Below are 20622 nucleotides of genomic sequence, written 5' to 3'. Positions count from 1 at the left end.
TTAAAATCCATAGATCATCCCCAAACCTCATTTTAGCCTAAAATTTATTATAGTCAATACCAAATGTGTATACCTCTATGTGTACATGTATGTGCGCGCACACATGTGTTCAGGGCATCTGTACTTGGAGGTTATGGGAGTGAGGCAGTGCTGCGTACCTGGCAATAGGATGCTCAGTCTTTCTGTGTCCTACTAGGAAATGTAGATAACAGCTTCACAGATAAAAACTACCTTTGTGTTCTCCGTAGTTCAGGAATTCATTAGAATAAGAGGGCTGTGATTAGCCCTCACTATGCCCTTTGGAAATTCTCTTCAAATAGGCATTTATTCTCAAATTTTCCTATTCCTAGGTTTAACTAGGAAGGTGATCGTTCCACATTTTCTCATCACCCATATGTTCTGTTTTATACTCATTAATTTATTCATCAAATATTTACTCAGTGCCTACTATATGCCAGGCATGATTCTAGGTACTAGAAAACATCTGAATACAAAAACAAAACAAAACAAAAACTCTTCCTTTTAGAAGGAGGGGTTAGGCAAATATGTCTCTTTCACACACACATACACACATATGGTGATATATGTGTGTATATATGGTGATAAGTGATTTTATATATAATATATAGTTAGGGATAATCTACAGTTTTTTTTCTGTGTAATAAAGTTAATTCTAATATAAATAAGATTTTTTCTTGTATGTTTTTAAATTCTATTTTTTTAATTATAATTGACATACAATATTATATTAGTTTTAGGTGTACAGCACAGAGATTAGATATTTATACAACTCAGGAAGTCATCACCACGATAAATCCAATACTCATCTGACACCATACATAGTTAGAACAATACTGCTGACTATATTTCCCATGCTGTACTCTACATCTCTGTGCCTATTTTGTAACTACTAATTTGTGCATCTTAATCCCCTCCCCCTTCACACATTTCCCTTACCCCGCAATCTGACAACCATCAAAATGCTCTCTGTACCTATGAACTTGTTTCTGTGTGTTTGTTTATCCTGTTCTCTAGATTTGACACATGATATTTGTCTTTGTCTCACTTATTCCACTCAGCATAATACCCTCTAGATCCATCCATGTTGTTGCAGATGGCAAGATTTCATTCTTTTCAATGGCTGAGTAATATTCCATTTTAAAATAACCACCTCTTCTTATCCATTCATCCATTAATGGACACCATTTGTTCTTTTGTATGTAGTGTTTGAGTTGACATTCACTGCCTCTGTAGAGATGTTCATGAGCTGGTTGAAACTGACTTAACATCTGAATTAAACCAATGCTGGGGATATAGGGCTAGATGTGAGAAGTATAGCTGATAGTTATAAGGGTACAGATGATGTTGCCCAAGTAAAACCTATAGAAGAGAAGTGGGCTGAGAACAGCACCAACCAGGTGAGCACCTGTTTAAAGGTAGGTGGAGAAAAAGTGTTAATGTATTAAGGAAGAAAAACAGGGCAGAACTAGATGCCAAGAACGAAGAGAAGCTCAAGAATGAGACATTTGAAGAAGTTAAGAACTCTAAAGGGCTCAGGAGAAAACACATTAAAACTTGATTAAAAATCACATACATATAATATTAAGGAAACATTGTAGAAATAGAAGATTCATCACATCTTTCTTGGTCACTATTGTATATCTTCAATTTCTAGTGCATAGTAGGTATTTGAGTATTTTTTAAGTTAAATGAAACTTTTTTAATTTTATATTTGACAAACATTTTAAGTTAAACTCATGGAGAACTCTTATAGTCCTTTTGAACTACTTAGCATAGGAATAGTTGGAGCCTTAAAATAAGTTAAGTAGTCAACAGTTAAGATATCTAAAAACATGTCTTATGCAGTTGTCTCTCACTATCTGTGGGAAATTGGTTCCAGGACCCACTTTGGATACCAAAATCCACAGATGCTTAAGTCTCTTATATAAAATAGAGTAGTATTTGCATATAACCTATATGTGCATATAGGCTACAGCATGATGTCCCTACACATCACTTCATTCGCATGGATTCAGCAATATTTGGTATATAGCAAATTCAAGTTTTGCTTGTTTGGAATTTTCCAGGATTTTTTTTCCCCAGATATTTTCAATGCACGATTGGTCGAATCTGTGGATATGGAGGGCTGATTATACTTTAATTCGGGGGGCAGAGTGCAGTGTTATGGAAGAAAGTATTAATTAGAATTTAATTGTAAATTAATATAACTTAATATAATGTTATAACAGTTATAATTAACTTTTATTTTTTAGGCGATCATTTGAATTTTTAGATTTATTATTACAAGAGTGGCAGACTCATTCATTGGAAAGGTATGCATTGACTCTCCCTCTCCCACCTCCCACCCCTCCTCATTTTTAACAGTTTAGAGTTTAATGGTATTGGTTTTGCATTATTTCTCATTTTGTTTTAAAAAGTTATTTGACTGGTTTTCCTTTAAAGTTGTGATGCTCATCTTATTTGTTGCAGCTATGAATAGTATGATTTTCTTCTTTGTAAGGTGAGTGAGGGTCCCTTAGGTAAAATGAGTCATATAAGATATTCCAGGTTAAATTGGGCAAAAATTTAATTTATCTCTAGTCATGTGAGATAGGTTTGCTGAGGTGCAGTTAATCAAGTAATGAATTATTTAAATTTAAGATAGAGCGAAGGAAAACACTTCCTTTCAGAGGAAAGAGATAAAGAGATTCATTGCAAAGTTTCTCCACACCAGCTGCCAGGTGTCATTGGTCAGGTAATATACTGGGTAGTGTTTAATGTAGCTCTGAGATGAACAAGAGGGAATTGTGGGTAACTAGTTGGTCACTGCTCTTTGCTTATCTGTATTTCTCATTGGTTTCAAGTTTGAAGCTTGAGATATACCTGTATTTATGTTGAATATGTTACTGATTTTCCATCTTAATGGAAATCATTAAATTTGTTCATAATCCCCTTTTTTAAAAATAGAATTTGTTGTTTAATATAGACATGATATTTCATGTTGTCTTTAAGTTCATTTATGGCAGCTACTACTCAGTGTAGTCACATTATAACTGATCATACTATTAGCAAATAATTTTCTGCATTGGTGGGTTAGTGAGGAACTACACAGAAGATTATTTTTATTTATTAAAAATTTAAAATTTGAGTACTATATATTTATGTGTTATCTGGATTACATATAAAAATAATTTTCAGGTTTATATTGTTCGAATTCTCAGAAAGACACTATACATGAACAAAATGTATCAGGTAGATTATTAGAAAATCTTGCAATCTTAGATTTATTATTGTGCACTAATTAATCTTTTTACTTTAACACATAAGCAATAAGTATCATAGTGTGGTGAAATACGTAGTTTTACACATGATGTTTTATTTTATAGACATGCAGCTGTCTTGGTTGAAACTATTAAAAAGGGAATTCATGATGCTGATGCTGAGGCCAGAGTGGAGGCAAGAAAGTAAGTCTATAATCTTACTTTTGTGACAGTTTAAACATACTTCGATCTTTTCATTGAAAGGAATTATATTGGAAGAATGAAAATATCAGAAGTATCCCAAGAATTCTACTCGATTAGCTCTTTCATAAAATTGAGATTGATTTTTCTCCATTAAATCTGTATTAGATGCCTAATTATTTGCTCCAGATTGTCATTTGTATAATCATCAGTATTCCTATTCCATTATAACATATTTATTTTCATTGCGAATAAAGGTAACTATAATTAGTTAAGTATGTGTTATGTACCTGATACTGTGTGGGGCAGTTGGTATTTGTTATTTTCTAATATTTAAAATGATCTTGCAAAGGTAATATCTCCTTAGATTGGCAACTGAAGTTTGGAGATTTGGGGGTTTACCCAAGGCCACACAAACCGAAAGGATAGCAGCCAAATTTTGAACTGAGATCTGCTTTGCTCAGAAACTTCTGAAATTTAGAAAGTATTCTCTTGACACATAATAGGTGTATAAAAAACCTAAGTGCTCATCTTCATTCTTCTTGAATGTACACATTTTACTGTTAAGGTCTAATAATGTGAAGTGATTTGTGCTTTTCTTTTTTGTTGTTATTTGTTCATTTGTTTTACAGGACATACATGGGTCTTAGGAACCACTTTCCTGGTGAAGCTGAAACATTGTATAATTCCCTTGAGCCATCTTACCAGAAGAGTCTTCAAACTTACTTAAAGAGTTCTGGCAGTGTAGCATCTCTTCCACAATCAGACAGGTCTTCATCTAGCTCACAAGAAAGTCTCAAGTAAGGTCACATAAATGATAATTACAGATTTCTTCCTCTCCCCAACTCTCCAGAGTTCCTTAAGTTGGATCGTTGAATATGTGCTTACTTTCACTTAAACTCTTGAAAGAATGATGATTTGAATGTACTTATTTTCTTTGGTCCGTTGTCTCAAGGGTTGAATTATGTGCTAGTATAACTTCTCTTTGGGTAAAGAGTTTAGTGATTCAAATCTTGTTTAAGTTCATGTCTCTGAAAAAGATTGGGAGGCACTGATTAAATGCATTTTTTTAATACCCCCAAAATTGAGTTCCTATGGTAAGTAACCCATTTCTAGGTCATTATAATGGAGGAGTTGTCATGGAAGTTCAAAAGTCATCTTCAGAACTCTTAGGCAGTACTGTGTGACTGGTAAAAACTCCACTACTTTCCTTCCTTACCCTCTTGCACAACTTCACATTTCAGCAAATCCCTCAAGGGGGCAAAGTTACTTAGTATATGAGTTATTTGTCTGTAACTCCATTCTCATCATTATGTTGGCTATCCAAATCCAACTGACTTGACAGCCCTAACCCTATTTTCTGTCTCTCTAGCCCTATGAGACTGCTAAAATCTCGGATGCCTTCTCTGCTCCCTAACAGTGGCCACAAGTATCTGCAGATTTCCCCAGGGAAGAGAAGCTCACAGAATGTGAGCTTACCTCTCTGTAATTTCTGTCTCTTTGGGACCTTGACCCCACAAAGATGGCAGGTTGTTTTGGTGGCGCTCTGATGCAGAACTAGGACTAGGGTGAGGCAAATGAGGCACTTAAGGTGCAAAATTCAAGGAAGCACTCACAGGGACTTGTGAGTACCATACTAAAGTTCAGTGACTTATAAGTTTTCAGAATAAAAGCAGGATCTGACTTCAAAAAATAATTATTATAAGAATAATTACCTATCTAAACTTCTTTAAAATTTATGATAAATCCTTCACCTACAATGAGCTTGGTTGCTTTATATTTATTTACTAGGCTCAAACTTTAAAGTGCATAAGAATCATCTGAAGATCTTGTTAAAATGCAGAATCTGTTTCAGTAGATCTGGGATAGGACCTGAGATTTTGTATTTTTTACGTGTTCCTAGGTGATATCAGTGCTTTTTTCCCCTATGGATCATAATTTTGGTAGCAAGTATCTAAACAAGATATTTTATCTTGCTCTAGTATAACACTTTTAAACACAAACAGCTTTAAATTCTGTCAACCTTGAAGTGGTCTGCCTCAGTCTAATAAGCTAACAATTTTAGGAGACAGCTATAAAAATAATATAATACTGGGTTTAATAACCAACTACCAAATTTAATATTTGATAATAATAACTTAAAGAATATTTTTCAGTAGCCTAACTTTAACCTGGAGTTTTTGCTTCTCTCTTCCCCCACCTTTAAAATTTGTAGATATACTTTCCAGATTTCCCTTACATGCTTAGATATATTCTTTATCAATGGGCTGCAGAGTGCCATTGTAATGAAAGGTAAATAATCAAAGAGACACTAAGAGATGGTGAATTCTTTGAGATGATTAGAGCTGCAGTAATATTTAGCCTTGTTTCAGTGACCTCACGCAGTAATACTCAGTAGCACTGCTATAGATTTTGTGATACCTACATGGTCACTGCATGGATTGCCAATAGCTACAACCATTATGACTTAGTTAAGAAAGGCTTTGGTTACTCTGAATTCCCTGTGTGCTAGAAATAACACTACCTCTCTTTCTAAGTGAAGTATCTCAGAATACGTGTGTTAAAACTATTATTGAGTCCTCTGTGGTGAGCACTGTAATGTGTGCTGAGGATCAGAGTAAACAATAGCAAGCTGGTTCCTGTCTCTATAGAGGTTATAGTCTTTATTAATTTTTAGTTATTTCATTTTTGCTTCACAGCTAATTGAGATACCATTGATAATGTAACAACTGTTGTAAAGTGATTTGTGAAAGGAAAACTCAGTATTTAACTAATTGTTATGAGAGGGATGATAAATTCCATCTTACTAAAAGTATTTCTCCTTTGACATCGCAGTCGCCCTTTTTCTTCAAAATGGTCTACAGCAAACCCGTCAACTGTGGCTGGAAGAGGTAAATTGCCTTTTTAATTCAGTTATAACATTTATTTAATAAAGTAAAAACTGCTTTATAAATAAGTAAAAGTTGCCATGTAAAATGATTTTCCCATTGTAGGTCATATCAAAACTTTTAAAAAACACTGCTTTTAACTGTTTAGCTTTTCAAAATTGTTTTGATGTGCTTTTAAAGCTTTTAAAGTATAGCTTTTAATCTGTTTTAAACATTTAAACTTTTGACGTGCCCCACAGTGAGAAAATTGTTTTATATAGTAACCTAATACCACACATATACACTATACCTATATTTGTGTACCATATATGTACAGCTTGTGATAATATATAATGTAGTGTATACGATTATACATACAATATACATATACTACGTACTATATTGTTTACATGTATTTATAGTATAATCTAAAGTTCCATGAAGAGCTACTTATCTTTATTTGCAATGTACTCTTTTCTATTTTAATTTCTTTAAAATACTTGTCATGACCCACTCAGTTGATTTCACAGCCTGTTACTTGGTTACAGCTTATAGTTTGTAAATTAAGACTCAAAAAACTAAAGACCAGAAATTTAATGACTTAATTTCCATTCCCTAAGAGTAGTAGAACTTGCATTATTTTCTGAATATCCCTACTCCCAGACTAGTCCTCCTTGCATTTTTCTGATAGTAAAAAAATAGCACTGTTGCCATTTATTTATCTTGTATAGTGCTTCATTTTCATGAATCAGTCATAAATATCATCTCGATCTATAAAACAGTTCTATGCATTTTACAAAGGATAGTTATTTTTTCCCATTTTATGGAAGAGGAAAGTGAAAGAGGCAGAGAAATACTGAGACAATTGTCCAAGATGATTTAGTTGTGACAAGACTGAAACTGAGACATTCTGACTTTAAAATACTGTAAAGTACTTCCTAGTACTTCCTAGTGTCCATTTGGCCACTGCTTCCTTTTCAACCATTTGTCATCATGGATTAGTTCATAGTTTATATAATTCTTATACTGTCTGCAGTGATTTAAATAATATAGGTTACTTTGCTTTGTTTTCCATAGTATCAGCAGGCAGCAGCAAAGCCAGTTCCCTTCCAGGAAGCCTACAGCGTTCACGAAGTGACATTGATGTGAATGCTGCTGCTGGTGCCAAGGCACATCATGCTGCTGGACAGTCTATGCGAAGTGGGCGGTTAGGTGCAGGTGCCCTGAATCCAGGTTCCTATGCATCACTAGGTAAGATAGCTAATTATGGGAAATTGCACAGTGTTTTCTCTCAGGTCTCAGTAAAGTCAGAATGGTAGTGGTAGCTTAATCATTTCTATTTTATTCTTGCCAGTTAAGGATAATCCATATGTTTTAATGTGATTCTGTACTTGAGACATAGTTCTGAGGTATGTAAGCTGCCATGTTTCCACTTTTCCCTATTGTTGTCCTTCTAATCATCTTGATCAAAGGAACAATTCTTAATTTCATGATTTGTCTATAAAATTTTCATAGCCCTGCACTACTGCCACATCCAACCGTTGGTTGCTGAGGAGGTTTGGGAGGGGAATTGGCTTTGTAACCAGCTTCTTTGTTCTCTTTCTCCTACTTTTGTTCCCTTACCAAGAAGTTAAAGACTTCTAGGGACCTGGGAAAACATAATCAAAGCTTAAATTTGTATTTCCCAAAGCTATTCAGAGTTTGTTTGTTCGTTTGTTTGTTTGTTTAATGTCCATCCACTTTAAAGTTTGAGATTGGGTATCCACATTGCTTATCTCTGTTTTGTGCTTCATTTTTCTTTCTTTTGGGTAGTACTGGTGGAACACTAGGCAGACAGGTCATTGGAACACAATAGAAAGTAGAGAGATTTTAATATGAATGTAATACATGATAAAGTTGGCATGTTTTAGTATGAATGTAGTACATGATTTTTGGCACAGTTGTATTCAATGAGGAAAGGATAAATTATTTAGTAAATGATATTTAGACACATGGCTTACAACTTGGTACAAAATTAAGTTAGAATCATGTTTTACACCCCATAAAAATTTATTCCAGATAACAAAAATGTTGAACAAAAACATAAAACAACTTGATGAAAATATAGTTCATATAATCTCAGGTAGAAAAATTAATTGCTAAACATAAAGGCCAAAAACCCTCAAGGGAAGAGTCCCTCAGATTTAAATCTTAAATATGAAACTATGAAGTCATGTGGCTGAAAACTAAAAGGAATAAAGGTTTTTCCACATACTACAAAAAAAGTTAAAATGTCTGAGAAACAGATGAGCTTATTTTTATAGAGAAATGTTCTACGTTCGTATTTCAAGAAAAGCATATATCAATATTGCCCCCAAAACACCAGAACAAATAGCGAATCTAAGTTGTAATCAAATGCTAATATATTTATAACAAGAAAGTTAAGGTTAGTGCCTACCATTGATAAAGAACATGGTTAAAAAGTATTGATGTGAATTAATCATGGAATACCTTTTCTGAGTGGCAATTTAGTAATACCCATGAAGCTTTAAATGTTTAGAATTTTGATTGAGTAATCCAATATTTATAGATAATTATGTCAAGAAATAAAATATTCATGTTTTTAATAATAGACATCAGAGTCAACCTTGATATAAACAAAAGGGGATGTTTAAATTATAGTAACTCTTATGTATACTACATAATCATTAACAAGTTATATTTGCAATGAAGATCAAATATTGACTCCCAACCAATGTGTGATAATTTCATCGTTTTGTGTAAAATTATAAATAGATGAAGAGCTGGACAAAGATGTAACACAGATATCAACAGTGGATTGATTAGTGCTTTCGCTTTTCATAAAACTTTTCTGTATTACAACATTACATTGGTAGGAATGCGACGTTATTTCAATATGTGAAAATCAATCAACGTAATATACCATATTAATAGAATAAAGGACAAAAACACATTATCATCTCAGTAGCTGTAGAAAAGGCATTTGACAAAATCCAGCATCCTTTCATAATAAAAAAATCTTCAACAAACTAGGAATAGAAGGGAACTTTCTGAACCTGATAAAGAGCATCCATGAAAAACCCACAGCTAGCACCACACTTAATGGTGAAAGACTGGATGCTTTCCCTCAAGGTCAGGAACAAGATAAGGATTTCTATTCTTTATCATGGAGGTTCTAGAAAGGTCAGTTAGGCAAGAAAAAGAAATAAAAGGTATCCAGACTGGAAAAGAACTAAAACTATCTCTATTTACATGATCTTAAATATAATCTTATATATAGAAAATCCTAAAGAATTTACAAAGAAACTATTCAATCTTATTAATGAGTTCAGCAAGCTTGCAGAATATAAGACCAGTATACAAAAATCAGTTGATTTCTAAACACTAGCAATGAACAGTCCAAAAATGAAAGTGAGAAAACAGTTCCAATTACAATAGCATCAAAAAGGATAAAACACTTACAACTCAACATAACTAAAACAGTAAGACTTATCTAGGGAAAACCACTCCTGCGTTTCTCCTTTACACTAATAATACTGCTGACATCAGATGTGTGGGTTTTGCACACCAAGCAATTCTCCTATACCAGCTGAGTGTCCTATAGTTCAGTTTGATTTTGATTATGACTCTAACCGTAGTTAGCACAGACCTCATGTGTTCAGTTCTCAGTTTTTTGTAAGACTACCCTGCTCCCACTTTAGACATGAATTGCAAGTCCAGATTATCACCTGTGCTTCTGCCAGTTGGCTATAAATTGGAGGTTCCCATAATCCCCTCTTCAGGTTCAGTAAATTTGCTAGAGCAGCTCACAGACTCAGGAAAAGAGTCTACTTACTAGATTATTTGTTTATTACAAAAGATTTTAAAAGATATGAATGAATAGCCAGATGAAGAGCCACATGGGGTGAGGTCCAGAAGTGTCCTAAGTGCAGGAGCTTTTGTCCCCATGGAGTTGGAGTGTGTCACCCTCCTAGCACATGGATATGTTCACCAACCCAGAAATTCTCTGAATCTGTATTTTGAGGGTTTTTTGGAGGCTTTATCACACAGGCATGATTGATCATTAACTCAGTCTCCAGCCCCTCCCTCCTTCCCAGAAGATAGAGGTTGAGACCGAAAGTTCCAAGCTTCTAATTGTGGCTTCATCTTTCTGGCAACCAGCCCCCACCCTGAAGTTGTTTAGGAGCCTACCAGGAATCACCTCATTAGAACCAAAGACACTCCTATTACCCAGAAAAATCCAAGGGATTTAGGAGCTCTGTGTCAGGAACCAAAGTCAAAGACCAAATATCAGAACAATAGATGCTATACTCCTAGTGCTCTTATCACTTGGGAAATTAACAAGGGTCTTAGGAGCTCTGTGCCAGAAACTACGGACCAGAGACCTACACACACACACACACACACACACACACACACACACACTGTATACACATATACTTTTTTCGCACTTGTACACAGAAAACTACAATACTTTGTCTAAAGTCTGTGTGATACTGGCATAGGGATGGACATATAAACCAGTGTAATAGAATTGAGTGTCCAGAAATAAACCTATATATTTATAGTCAGTTGATTTTCAACAAGGATACCAAGACCATTCAGTGGGGAAAGAATTGTTTTTCAGCAAATGGTACTGAAACAACTGCATAGCCATATGCTAAGGAATGAATTTTGACTCCTACCTCACATCATATCCAAAAAATTAACTCAAAATGGATCAAAGACCCAAATGTAAGAGCTAAAACTATAAAACATTTTTTAGAAGAAAACGGGTGTAAATCTTTGTGACTTTGGATTACGCTATGTTTTCTTAGATACTACACCAAACACACAAACAACCAAAGAAAAGATAGATAAATTGGGCTTCATCAAAATTAGAACATTTATGCTTCAATGGGTACCATCAGGGAAGTGAAAAGACGGCATACAGAATGAGGGAAATATTTGCAAATCACATATCTGATTAGGAACTTGTATCCCAAATATATAAACAACTCTTAATAACTCAGTAACAGAAAGACAATTGGATTTAAAAATGAGTAAAGGATTTGAGTAGACATTTCTCTAAAGACAACATACGGATTGCCAATAAGCACATGCAAAGATGCTCAACATCATTAGTCAGCATGGAAGTGTAAATCAAAAGCAAAATGAAATAGTGCTTCACACCCACTAGGATGGTGTTGTCAAAAAGATGGATAACAAATACTGGCAAGGATATGGAGAAATTGAAATATGACAAAACTGCTGATGGGAGTGTAAATGGTAAAGCCACTATAGAAACAGTTTGGCAGTTTCTCAAAAAGGTAAACATAGAGTTACCATGTGACCCAGCAGTTCCATTCCTAGCTGTATACTCATATGAAACATGTTCTCATAAAAATGTGTATATGAATGTTCATAGCAATATTATTCATAATAGCCAAAAAGTGGGCACAGCTCAGATGTCCATCAACTGGTGATTGTTTAAACAGGTATGTCCATACACTAGAATGGAATATTATTCAGCCATAAAAAGGAATACATTACAATATTCCCCCCTTATCCATGGGGAATACATTCCAAGATCCCCAGTGGATACCTGAAACCATGGATAGTACTAGATCTTATGTATACTGTTTTCTCCTACACATAAATACATACCTTTTCACTTGAAGAAACCACTTTATGACTTCTCTTTGGCATATCCAAATTGTCAGTATTACCACTCTTGTGCTTTGGGCCCATCATTAAGTAAAATAAGGATTACTTGAACACAAGTAATGTGATACTGAGACAGTCAATCTGATAACTGAGATGGCTACTAACGGGTGAGTAGCACATACAGGGTGGATACACTGGACAAAGGGGTGATTCACGTCCCTGGAGAGGTGGAATGAGACAGTGGGAAATTTTATCATACTTCTCAGAACCGCATGCAATTTAAAACTTATGAATTGTTTATTTCTGGAATTTTCCATTTAACATATTCAGACCTTGGTTGACTGCGGGTAACTGAAACCATGGAAAGGGAAACTGCAGATGAGCCGGTGAGAGACTGCTGTACATGAGAATGAAGTACTAATGCATGCTGCAAGATAGACCTTGAAAACACAAAGCCAGACACAGACAGCCACATGTTTTATGAATCTATGTATATGAAATGCGCAGAATAGGTGAATCCACAGAAACAAAGAAAATTAGTTGTTGCTAGGGGCTATGAGAGGAATAGGGATTGACACCTAATGGGTACAGGATTCCTTTTTGGAGTGATGAAAATGTTCAGGAATTAGTAATGAGCATTGCACAACCTTGCAAATATATTAAAAACACCAAACTTATACTATAAAAGTGTGGATTTTATGGTACATTACTTATATCTTTTTTAAGTGGGGGAGAAACCGGAAAGCAAATCAAAATAAAACCTATTCATCCAAAGTCTTGAAAAGTAAAAATATATTCAATATTTATTATTTTTATTACCAGAAAAAAGTACTGTATTTAAAATGTTTTAATGTGAACTAGAAAGCCAATTCATCATAGTTTTTTCATAGGAAAGCCTAAAATAATGCCATGAGTGGACTTAATTTATTTCTTTTGGTTCTTTAAAGTTTGAATTGAATGTTGGGTCAGGAGGGAAAGGTGTACCTCTATCCTCTTTTCTTCATTTGGCCCAGATTCACTCAGGGACAATGAGCTACTTTTCTGTGGCTCTTTCTAGGACTTACATAATGGATTTTCTCATTTTCTCTCAATATTTTTTTCTCTCTCCTCTTTCTTCCTTTCTTCACTCCATCCCTCTCTTCCCCTTTCATCCCCGCCCCTCACCCCCTCAGCTTTCTCATACACATGTGACTGGTGTTCTGCTTTGAGCCATGCTCATCATGGCTGAACATTTATGGATCATAGGGAATTATCTGTTGTTTTCAACAAACTCTTCAGTGAGCTCTTAGTTTTGCTAGGCACCCTGCTAGATACTGCAGATCCTGAGACATATGCTTCTATACTCAGAGAGTCTTTCAGGCTATTACTAGGTTCCTAAAGGATGAGCAGCTAAAAGTTTGTTGAGTTTTATGCATTTCGAGTTTCAAGTCCTTATGAGACATTAAACTAGAGCTGTTCAGGAGGCATAATGGTATAGTGAGATACACACACACACGCGCATACACACCCATTGGTGGCATTGAGATATAGTGGTATAGAATTCAGGAGAGAAATCTATGCTTGATATTAGATTTGAAAATCATCAGAAAATTGTTCTTACTATAATCTTTCAATATTTAGCTCAGTACATTTCTTAAAGCAGTTGCCACTGGGTTTTTTTCCTCCGTTAAAGTGCCGAATCCTTTGGCAATAGGAATATCAATGAGTGTTTTGAAGTTTACCTTTTAAAACTTGATTCTGAGGAGGAGACTTGGTATCCTGGGAGATAGGAATTTGTGTTTAAGGAAACCATGATATATGTATGCATATATGTGTATGCATATTTGTTCTCAACACCTGGGTTTGTGGAATTGCTTAAATGGAAAAGAAAATAAATGGTTTCAGTGGTGTTATGTGGACAGAAGTCAGATTTTAGTTGATTGAGGAAGAAGTTGAAAGGAGAATCTGTATAAATTATTGCTGTGCTTGGTCAAAAAAAGAGGTGAAAGAACAGTGTAGGAATTATCTGTAGTTAAAGAGAAATAAACTTTTTGGTTTTAATATTGGAGGAGTTAAATAGGTTTGTTTACTAAAGTGGTAGAGTCAGTGGAGGAGGAAAAGTTTAAAATTCAAGGATGAGAGGAGATAATTTATGGCCAAAATTCCATGAAAGACACAAGGAATGGAAGTATAGAGCATAGCTGTGGAGCTAGCCTTGGATGTGAAAGGGTCATCATGATGTTTCAGTGAGGTAGAAGGGAAGGAAATGAAGGAGGTTGATTCAGAAAAATTGACTAGTTAGGTTTATCCAGACTGAAGGTTTTATAGAACCTGAGAGTTCTAAGAAAGGATGGGGTGAGGAAGCAACAAGGCATTAGACAGGATAATGAAAAGAGAGCCAAAGAGTAGAATTTTGGGGTATATGTATGGGCTACAGAGGAATAGAACAAGCAAGGCAAGGTGTGACTCTTTGATTAGGGGAAACTCAGAAGACCAAAGCAGGGGATTTGCCTGATAATAGCAAGAGTCCAAGGCTGGGATATGGCACTAACTTCTCTCCTGTGCTAGTGAAAATCAGATTCATTATCAATTTTTGTTTTGTTTTGTTTTGTTTTTGTAGTCTTTATCCTACATAGGAACCTCATCTTGTTTGATATGTTTTAGTTGAAAACATGCTTCATATGTATGTCTCCTGTGAATTCTGTCTTAAAAATAATGTTTTCTGGCTTTTTTAAAATCACTTTTTTTTCAAGTATACTAAGTTTTCCTCTGTTCTTTGCTTGCTCTTTCATCAAAGAGGATACTTCTGACAAGATGGATGGTAAGACCTTTCTAATTTTATTGCTAAAGATTTTTATGTCTCTTGGATTCTGCATAATATCTTTGTTCATTTCCTTAATTTCTGAAAATAGACTGCTTATTTAGCAGCAATCTTAATGTGAAAATGGCTATATAATTCTCTGATTGAATTTTAGATTAGGCATATCCATTTTGGGGTTTCTCAGTCTACTCAAATACTAGGTTACTGTTCGTTATACGTTAAATCGGTTATCTCAAAAAAATTTTTTACTTGAACTCTTAGAAATAATCTTGATTTCTTAAGTCTTTCTCTGAAATATTAGACCCATAAGAATAGGAAGGAATTTTGTGTCATTTGATTCAACTCTTTAATTTACTAACTCTGATACAGAAAGAGACAAATTATATATTTTACAGATTCACATGGTTATTTATAAATATGAAATGCAAGTTATCTTTTTAAGAGTACTTTAAGCTTTGCCTTTTTGTTTTTCAGTATTCTAATGATTATAGTTTATCTCTAGTTCTTGGTTCAATATGGTATTTGTGTCTGGATGATATTTTTTATCTGATACTAGATAGCACATTATTCACACTTTTCCTTTCACTTCATCAGATACCATATGTTATCTAAGAATTTGAGCTTTTTAAAAGAACTTGTAAGAAGATACTGAATCTGTAAGTCACAGTATGAAATCTAGGAAAAATGGAGAACTGTATGTTTTCTATCAGTTATTACATAAACTCTGAAATTGATGTATCTTCCATTCTGATGAAATGGAACATTTAATCTTCAGTTAGGTACATGAGTGTTATTTTATTAGTCTCTGTGCTTTTCTAATGTTTAATTAAATTTAAAAAATCATTGAATGAAATGAAAGCTTACCATGAGATAGTCTTTATATTTGAGACCTTTCAGTATCAGTTGTACGTCGAGATTCTGGATCTTTTAAAAACAAATTGTTTTCACTTTTCAGATCAAAATATTTTCTTGTTTTAGTCAGAAACATTAGCCTATTTGAAGAATCACCTGTGTTTCGTTATGTGTTACTCTCACTGATATTCAGTCCTATATTTTAAAAATGTCTGTATACATAAAGACATATCTATTATTATCCTTTAGTAGTAGTGAGTTATGGTATTTGTATTTGGTTGTTTTTGCTCGTTTTCATTGACATCTTAGGGAGCTCACATAAATGTCAAGTAAATAGGTGATGGATTGATAGGTCTTTATATTATAATGCTTTGCTGAAAATACTGGGTTAATGAGGCCTAGGTCATGTATTTGATTCCCATGTTTGTCAGTTAGCTTTTCTAGTTCTTTTATGGACTAACTCTTGAAAATGCACAGAAAATATTCTTACTCTAGAAAGGTCTATAAAAATCTTCATTTCAAAGAGAAGTAATGGCAGAGTTGCTTCGTTCTTGAGTTATTAATTTCTCTAATTTTCTTTACCACTTCAAATTTTAAGTATGAAATATAGCAGATAAAAGTTTATGTTGTGGGATTTTGCTATTTTCAGTTGTCTAGGTTAAAACTCTTTTTGTGCTCTGAGTCACTATTTGTTTTTTCTCATAATGAATCTTTTGAAAGTTAATTTAAAGCTATGAGACTATAAGATTTTGTTTTTACCCTTTCATTTTAATCTTGGGTGGGAGGTGCGAAGTAGGTCTTACTATTAGCATTGGCAGATTTTGTTGAAATGTTATTGTTTTATTTCTCTTATTTAGGAACAGCATCTGAAGATGGTAAGAAATATATATTTTGCTAGTAACACAAATACCTCTATGTTAATATTTTTATTAGTAGGAATTAAATATTAAAAACTAAAATAGGCTAATTTCTTTGCAAATATATATAATTTGCCAGCTGTAGTAGCTTCTACATTTTATGTTTGGTTGCATTAGTTATGTTTATGGATTTTTTTTTTTTTTTAATTCTTCATCCTGGAGTTTGCTTTGTACCTTGATCATCTCATGCTGGGAAACCATAACTGCTTAACATGTTTAATAATATCTAGTATAAAGTTAGCACATAGATTCATTTTTTTAATAGTGGCATTAATGCTTTTCTTTTGTATTTTGTGTTTTATTTTTTAATTTATGCCAGTTCACTTATACTTTGGGGAAGCATGTGCCATTGCTTTATTATTGGAGTTCGAGTATCATCAATGTTGAAATACATTTATTTAGTCAGCTTTTAAATGCATCTTTGAATTTGAGATTACAAAAACTTGCTGGGTATATTTTATTGAGCCAATGTACTCAAAAAATTATTACTTATTGCATTCAAATTTATAGAAGGGAAAAAATCATTTTTATATTTATCCTGCCTGAAGGCTGTCTTATTAAATCTCTGATTGGGTATACATTTTTCTCCCCCTAACTTCTACGTGGTGTGACCCTCTCTTCTAATACAAAAACCAAATAGATTTAACTTGTATTTTGGTCTCATTTACTCTGATATATTTGAAATATTTTCATATTTTAGATTTTAAGTTGGAATACCCTATGAAAATGGTTTCTGGAAGTGTGGCATTGTAATATAGAATGGTAGTATCAAAATACTTAACTTACCCTAATCTCCTTGTTATACTGGATAAATTCTTCATTTCAAAAAAAATTTTTTTTTTCTGTTTTACTTCTTAATCAGGAGAATAGTATTTCCTACTCTAAAATACTCTAGCATTCTACCAACTATACTTCTGGTTTTACTTTTGTCTCATTCCTAGTTCTTACTCTCTTAATTTTATAGTTTCTTAATTTTTTTAAAAAGTTCTTAATTTTGTAATTTCTTCTTACTCTTCAAGATATTTTTTCCTGACTTATATAGCCATAACAGGATAGCTAGTAGATTGTGATTACCCTACAAATCATACCTTTTAATAAAAAGGATTCTGAGCCCTTCTTTTTGATTATGTTTGGTATTGGTTCCTATTTGATAGTGGTTGAGACTGATGCTTAAGCACACCAAAGTACCTGCTTGTAATATATTTTTGTTTTTACTAATGACAGTTTACTTAAGGATTTTGATAAGCATTATCTCCTTTGGTTCTAGAAATAGATGCTGTGGCTTGGTTTTGTGGAGCAGGGATGAGGCAGTGGTAGAGGAGATAGGAGTACAACTTCAAGGTAGAGAAGGAAATGTATTGAGAAAAGTGCCAATTATAAATGAAATTGATTGGTTAGGGGAAGAGAATTGTCAACATGTCCATATACATTTGTAGTAATCTGAAGTTTAGCACAGGATGAAAAGATTAAATATTTTACCTAGTAGTATCTTTTCTTGCACATCGAAGTACATTTTCAGTCAGAAGGATTGTTTAGATAGTTGTTTCTAAGATTAGGCTTATATTTAAATTACATATAGGATTTGAAAATAAATTTCTTGGATACTAAAATTTTAGAATTGGAACTTCCATTTGAGAAACAAGTGGCATGCCTATGGTAATTGTCTTATTTATAACTGGACTAATCAAATTAAGCATGTAAATCTTTTAGTTTGACTCTACCCTTAAAGTAAAGTTAGCTTATAGTACAACACATAAAAAACAGTATGTATTTTTAAAAATTTAAGAGACATATAACCTTTACGTGCCATATGGTTACATTATTATAGAATTTAACAATACTTGAAAAGCACACTCAATTAGAAAATTATAATAAGACTTTTTTCCCTCTTTAATGAATATTATTATAGAAAAATGTCTTTAATTATATAAATAATTTTATTCCATAGGTCGGGTGAGAGCAAAGCTTTCAACACCACTTGCTGGCATGGGAAATGCTAAGACAGATTCTAGAGGAAGAAGTCGAACAAAAATGGTGTCTCAGTCACAGCGTACGTATTGTCTGTTAGTTTTCCTATATTTGTAATATGTTAGGATAAGTGTGTTGCTTGTATACTGTGTATTAGGAGATTGACCAGTGGATAAAGACAAAGCTAATTTTAAAAAGACAAGCCACATACTGAGTTCTTGTTCTATACTTTAGGTTCATCATCACCTGACAAAAATGAAGGTATTTTTTTCAATGTTTTGGGTCAGTTATTGTGCATGTTTTGGATTTTTTTGAGTGGGTGTTGTCTTGTCTTTGGTGTGTTATTAGGGCTGCATCATTGATACCTGCCACTTAGAAGAAAAACTTCATCTGCTGTACAAACTTTTGCATGGAGATAATTTTAAATAGCACAAATCTCTTAGCATTAAGGTTTTCACAGTCTACTTAGAAACTTGCAAATGTGGAAAATTGTGCTTTTTAGAGGCAAAGTAATGGCCATATATTAGTATCAAATCTGGTTGCATCTAGCTAATGCTATTCAAGGACAGCTATGTGATATCTTCATACTCTCCCCAAAATCTGTTAGAATATGGCTTACATTTGTGGCGGCTATATACTAATTCATAGTGAGGAGACAATTAAAAATGACCAGTTCAGTTACATTACCTGTTAAATTTAAGATTTGCATTTTTTGCTGTTTCATTGGAAGCTGACTTTTCCATGAGCCCAGTTATTAAAAAGCACAATTTTGAGATCTAGGTAAAATGAATGATCCATTTCTACGTGTTCCAGAATAGTAACACATAGACTTTATGGCATTTATTAATTTAAAAGAGTTTATTCCCATTCCTCTGTAGCAAGAGATTTTCATTAGCACTTACCTATAAAAACAGGAATTCTTTCCTAGGGAAGCGATTCTGGGGTTATTCTACATTCTTGGCTATTTTGGAAAGAAGTAGATTTAACTATCTTTCACTGTTGTTTAGGTAATTTATCAAAATGTCAATGCCTTATTTATCTTTTTTTTTAACTTGATATCTGAATCTTAGAATCAGGGAAAAGGCAGCTGGGCTTGGAGAAGGCTAAGGTGGTGATTACATAAGTCCTACCTAGCAGATTCTCCTCTTCTCTTTCTAAAGCCAAAGAATTCAGGCAGATTAATGATGGGAGTACTTATCAAGAGTCCAAAAAATAAGCAGAAATGCTTAGTAAAATTGGTTTGCAAATTTGAGGATTATATACAAATAGGAAAAATGGCAAGTGCTCTTTGAGTAGGAGCTCTTCTCCTAACCCAATTAGGAATAGATCGTATCAGATGTATCCCTGATCTTGTGTGGTGTTGGAGTAATTTTTTAAAGTAACTTAACCATTAGCAATGTAGCATCATAGTTTAGAGCCTCATCATTCCAAATATAGTGCCCAGACCAGCATCACCATCATCCAGGAACTAGTTACAATGCACAATCTCATGCCACCACAGAGCTACTGAATTCAGTCTTTAACAAGATCACCAAGTGATTCGTGTTACAAAAAAGATTGAGAAGTATTGATTTAAACCACAGACTCTAGAGCCATACTACCCAGATTTGGATCAAGACTACCAGATTTTTAAAAGTTGTAAAATGAAGAGGATAATCTCATGGGGTTGTTGTGGAGATTAAACGATGTAGTATATTATTTCTGGGCCCAGAATAAGCACTATATATATTTTAGCTGATAAAATTGTCCTCGTTGTTTTTAACCTAATGTCAACTGAATTTTATACTCCTATTGTGTACTTCTGTACCTTGTTATTCTTATGGCCTTCAAGATACAAAGAAATAAATAATAGTAAAGTTAAGAAATTTAAAGCATGAAGACCGAACACATGGCAAAGATTCAGAGCGCTTCGTGTATGGTTTTTTAATATATTACTAAGGATCTCTCTTTTAGTTATAACTACTGATCACTTCAGTAGACTGTAGCATAATTCTTTTACATGTGATTTTTCGCTTTGAAACCAAATCCGCAGTACTTCAGATCTTCTCCTAAAGTGTGAGAACATAATGGGCTTTTAGACCTAAGTAGGATTTTAAGATTAGAAGACATTC

General features: G+C 33.7%; 1 protein-coding gene across 1 annotated transcript in view; it reads left to right on the top strand.

The window, feature by feature from the left end:
- Window positions 1-20622, top strand: part of CLASP2 (cytoplasmic linker associated protein 2) — a 150723-nt gene that overhangs the window by 75527 nt on the left and 54574 nt on the right. Inside the window, 6 exon segments of the mRNA XM_006905731.3 lie at window positions 2274-2333; window positions 3387-3464; window positions 4094-4261; window positions 6297-6352; window positions 7406-7579; window positions 18492-18593. Of these exon segments, the coding sequence (XP_006905793.1) occupies window positions 2274-2333; window positions 3387-3464; window positions 4094-4261; window positions 6297-6352; window positions 7406-7579; window positions 18492-18593 (638 nt within the window).

Source organism: Pteropus alecto, unplaced genomic scaffold (assembly GCF_000325575.1).
Source record: "Pteropus alecto unplaced genomic scaffold, ASM32557v1 scaffold10, whole genome shotgun sequence".
Classification (NCBI taxonomy): Eukaryota; Metazoa; Chordata; class Mammalia; order Chiroptera; family Pteropodidae; genus Pteropus; species Pteropus alecto.
This window is presented reverse-complemented; position numbering and strand designations above follow the sequence as displayed.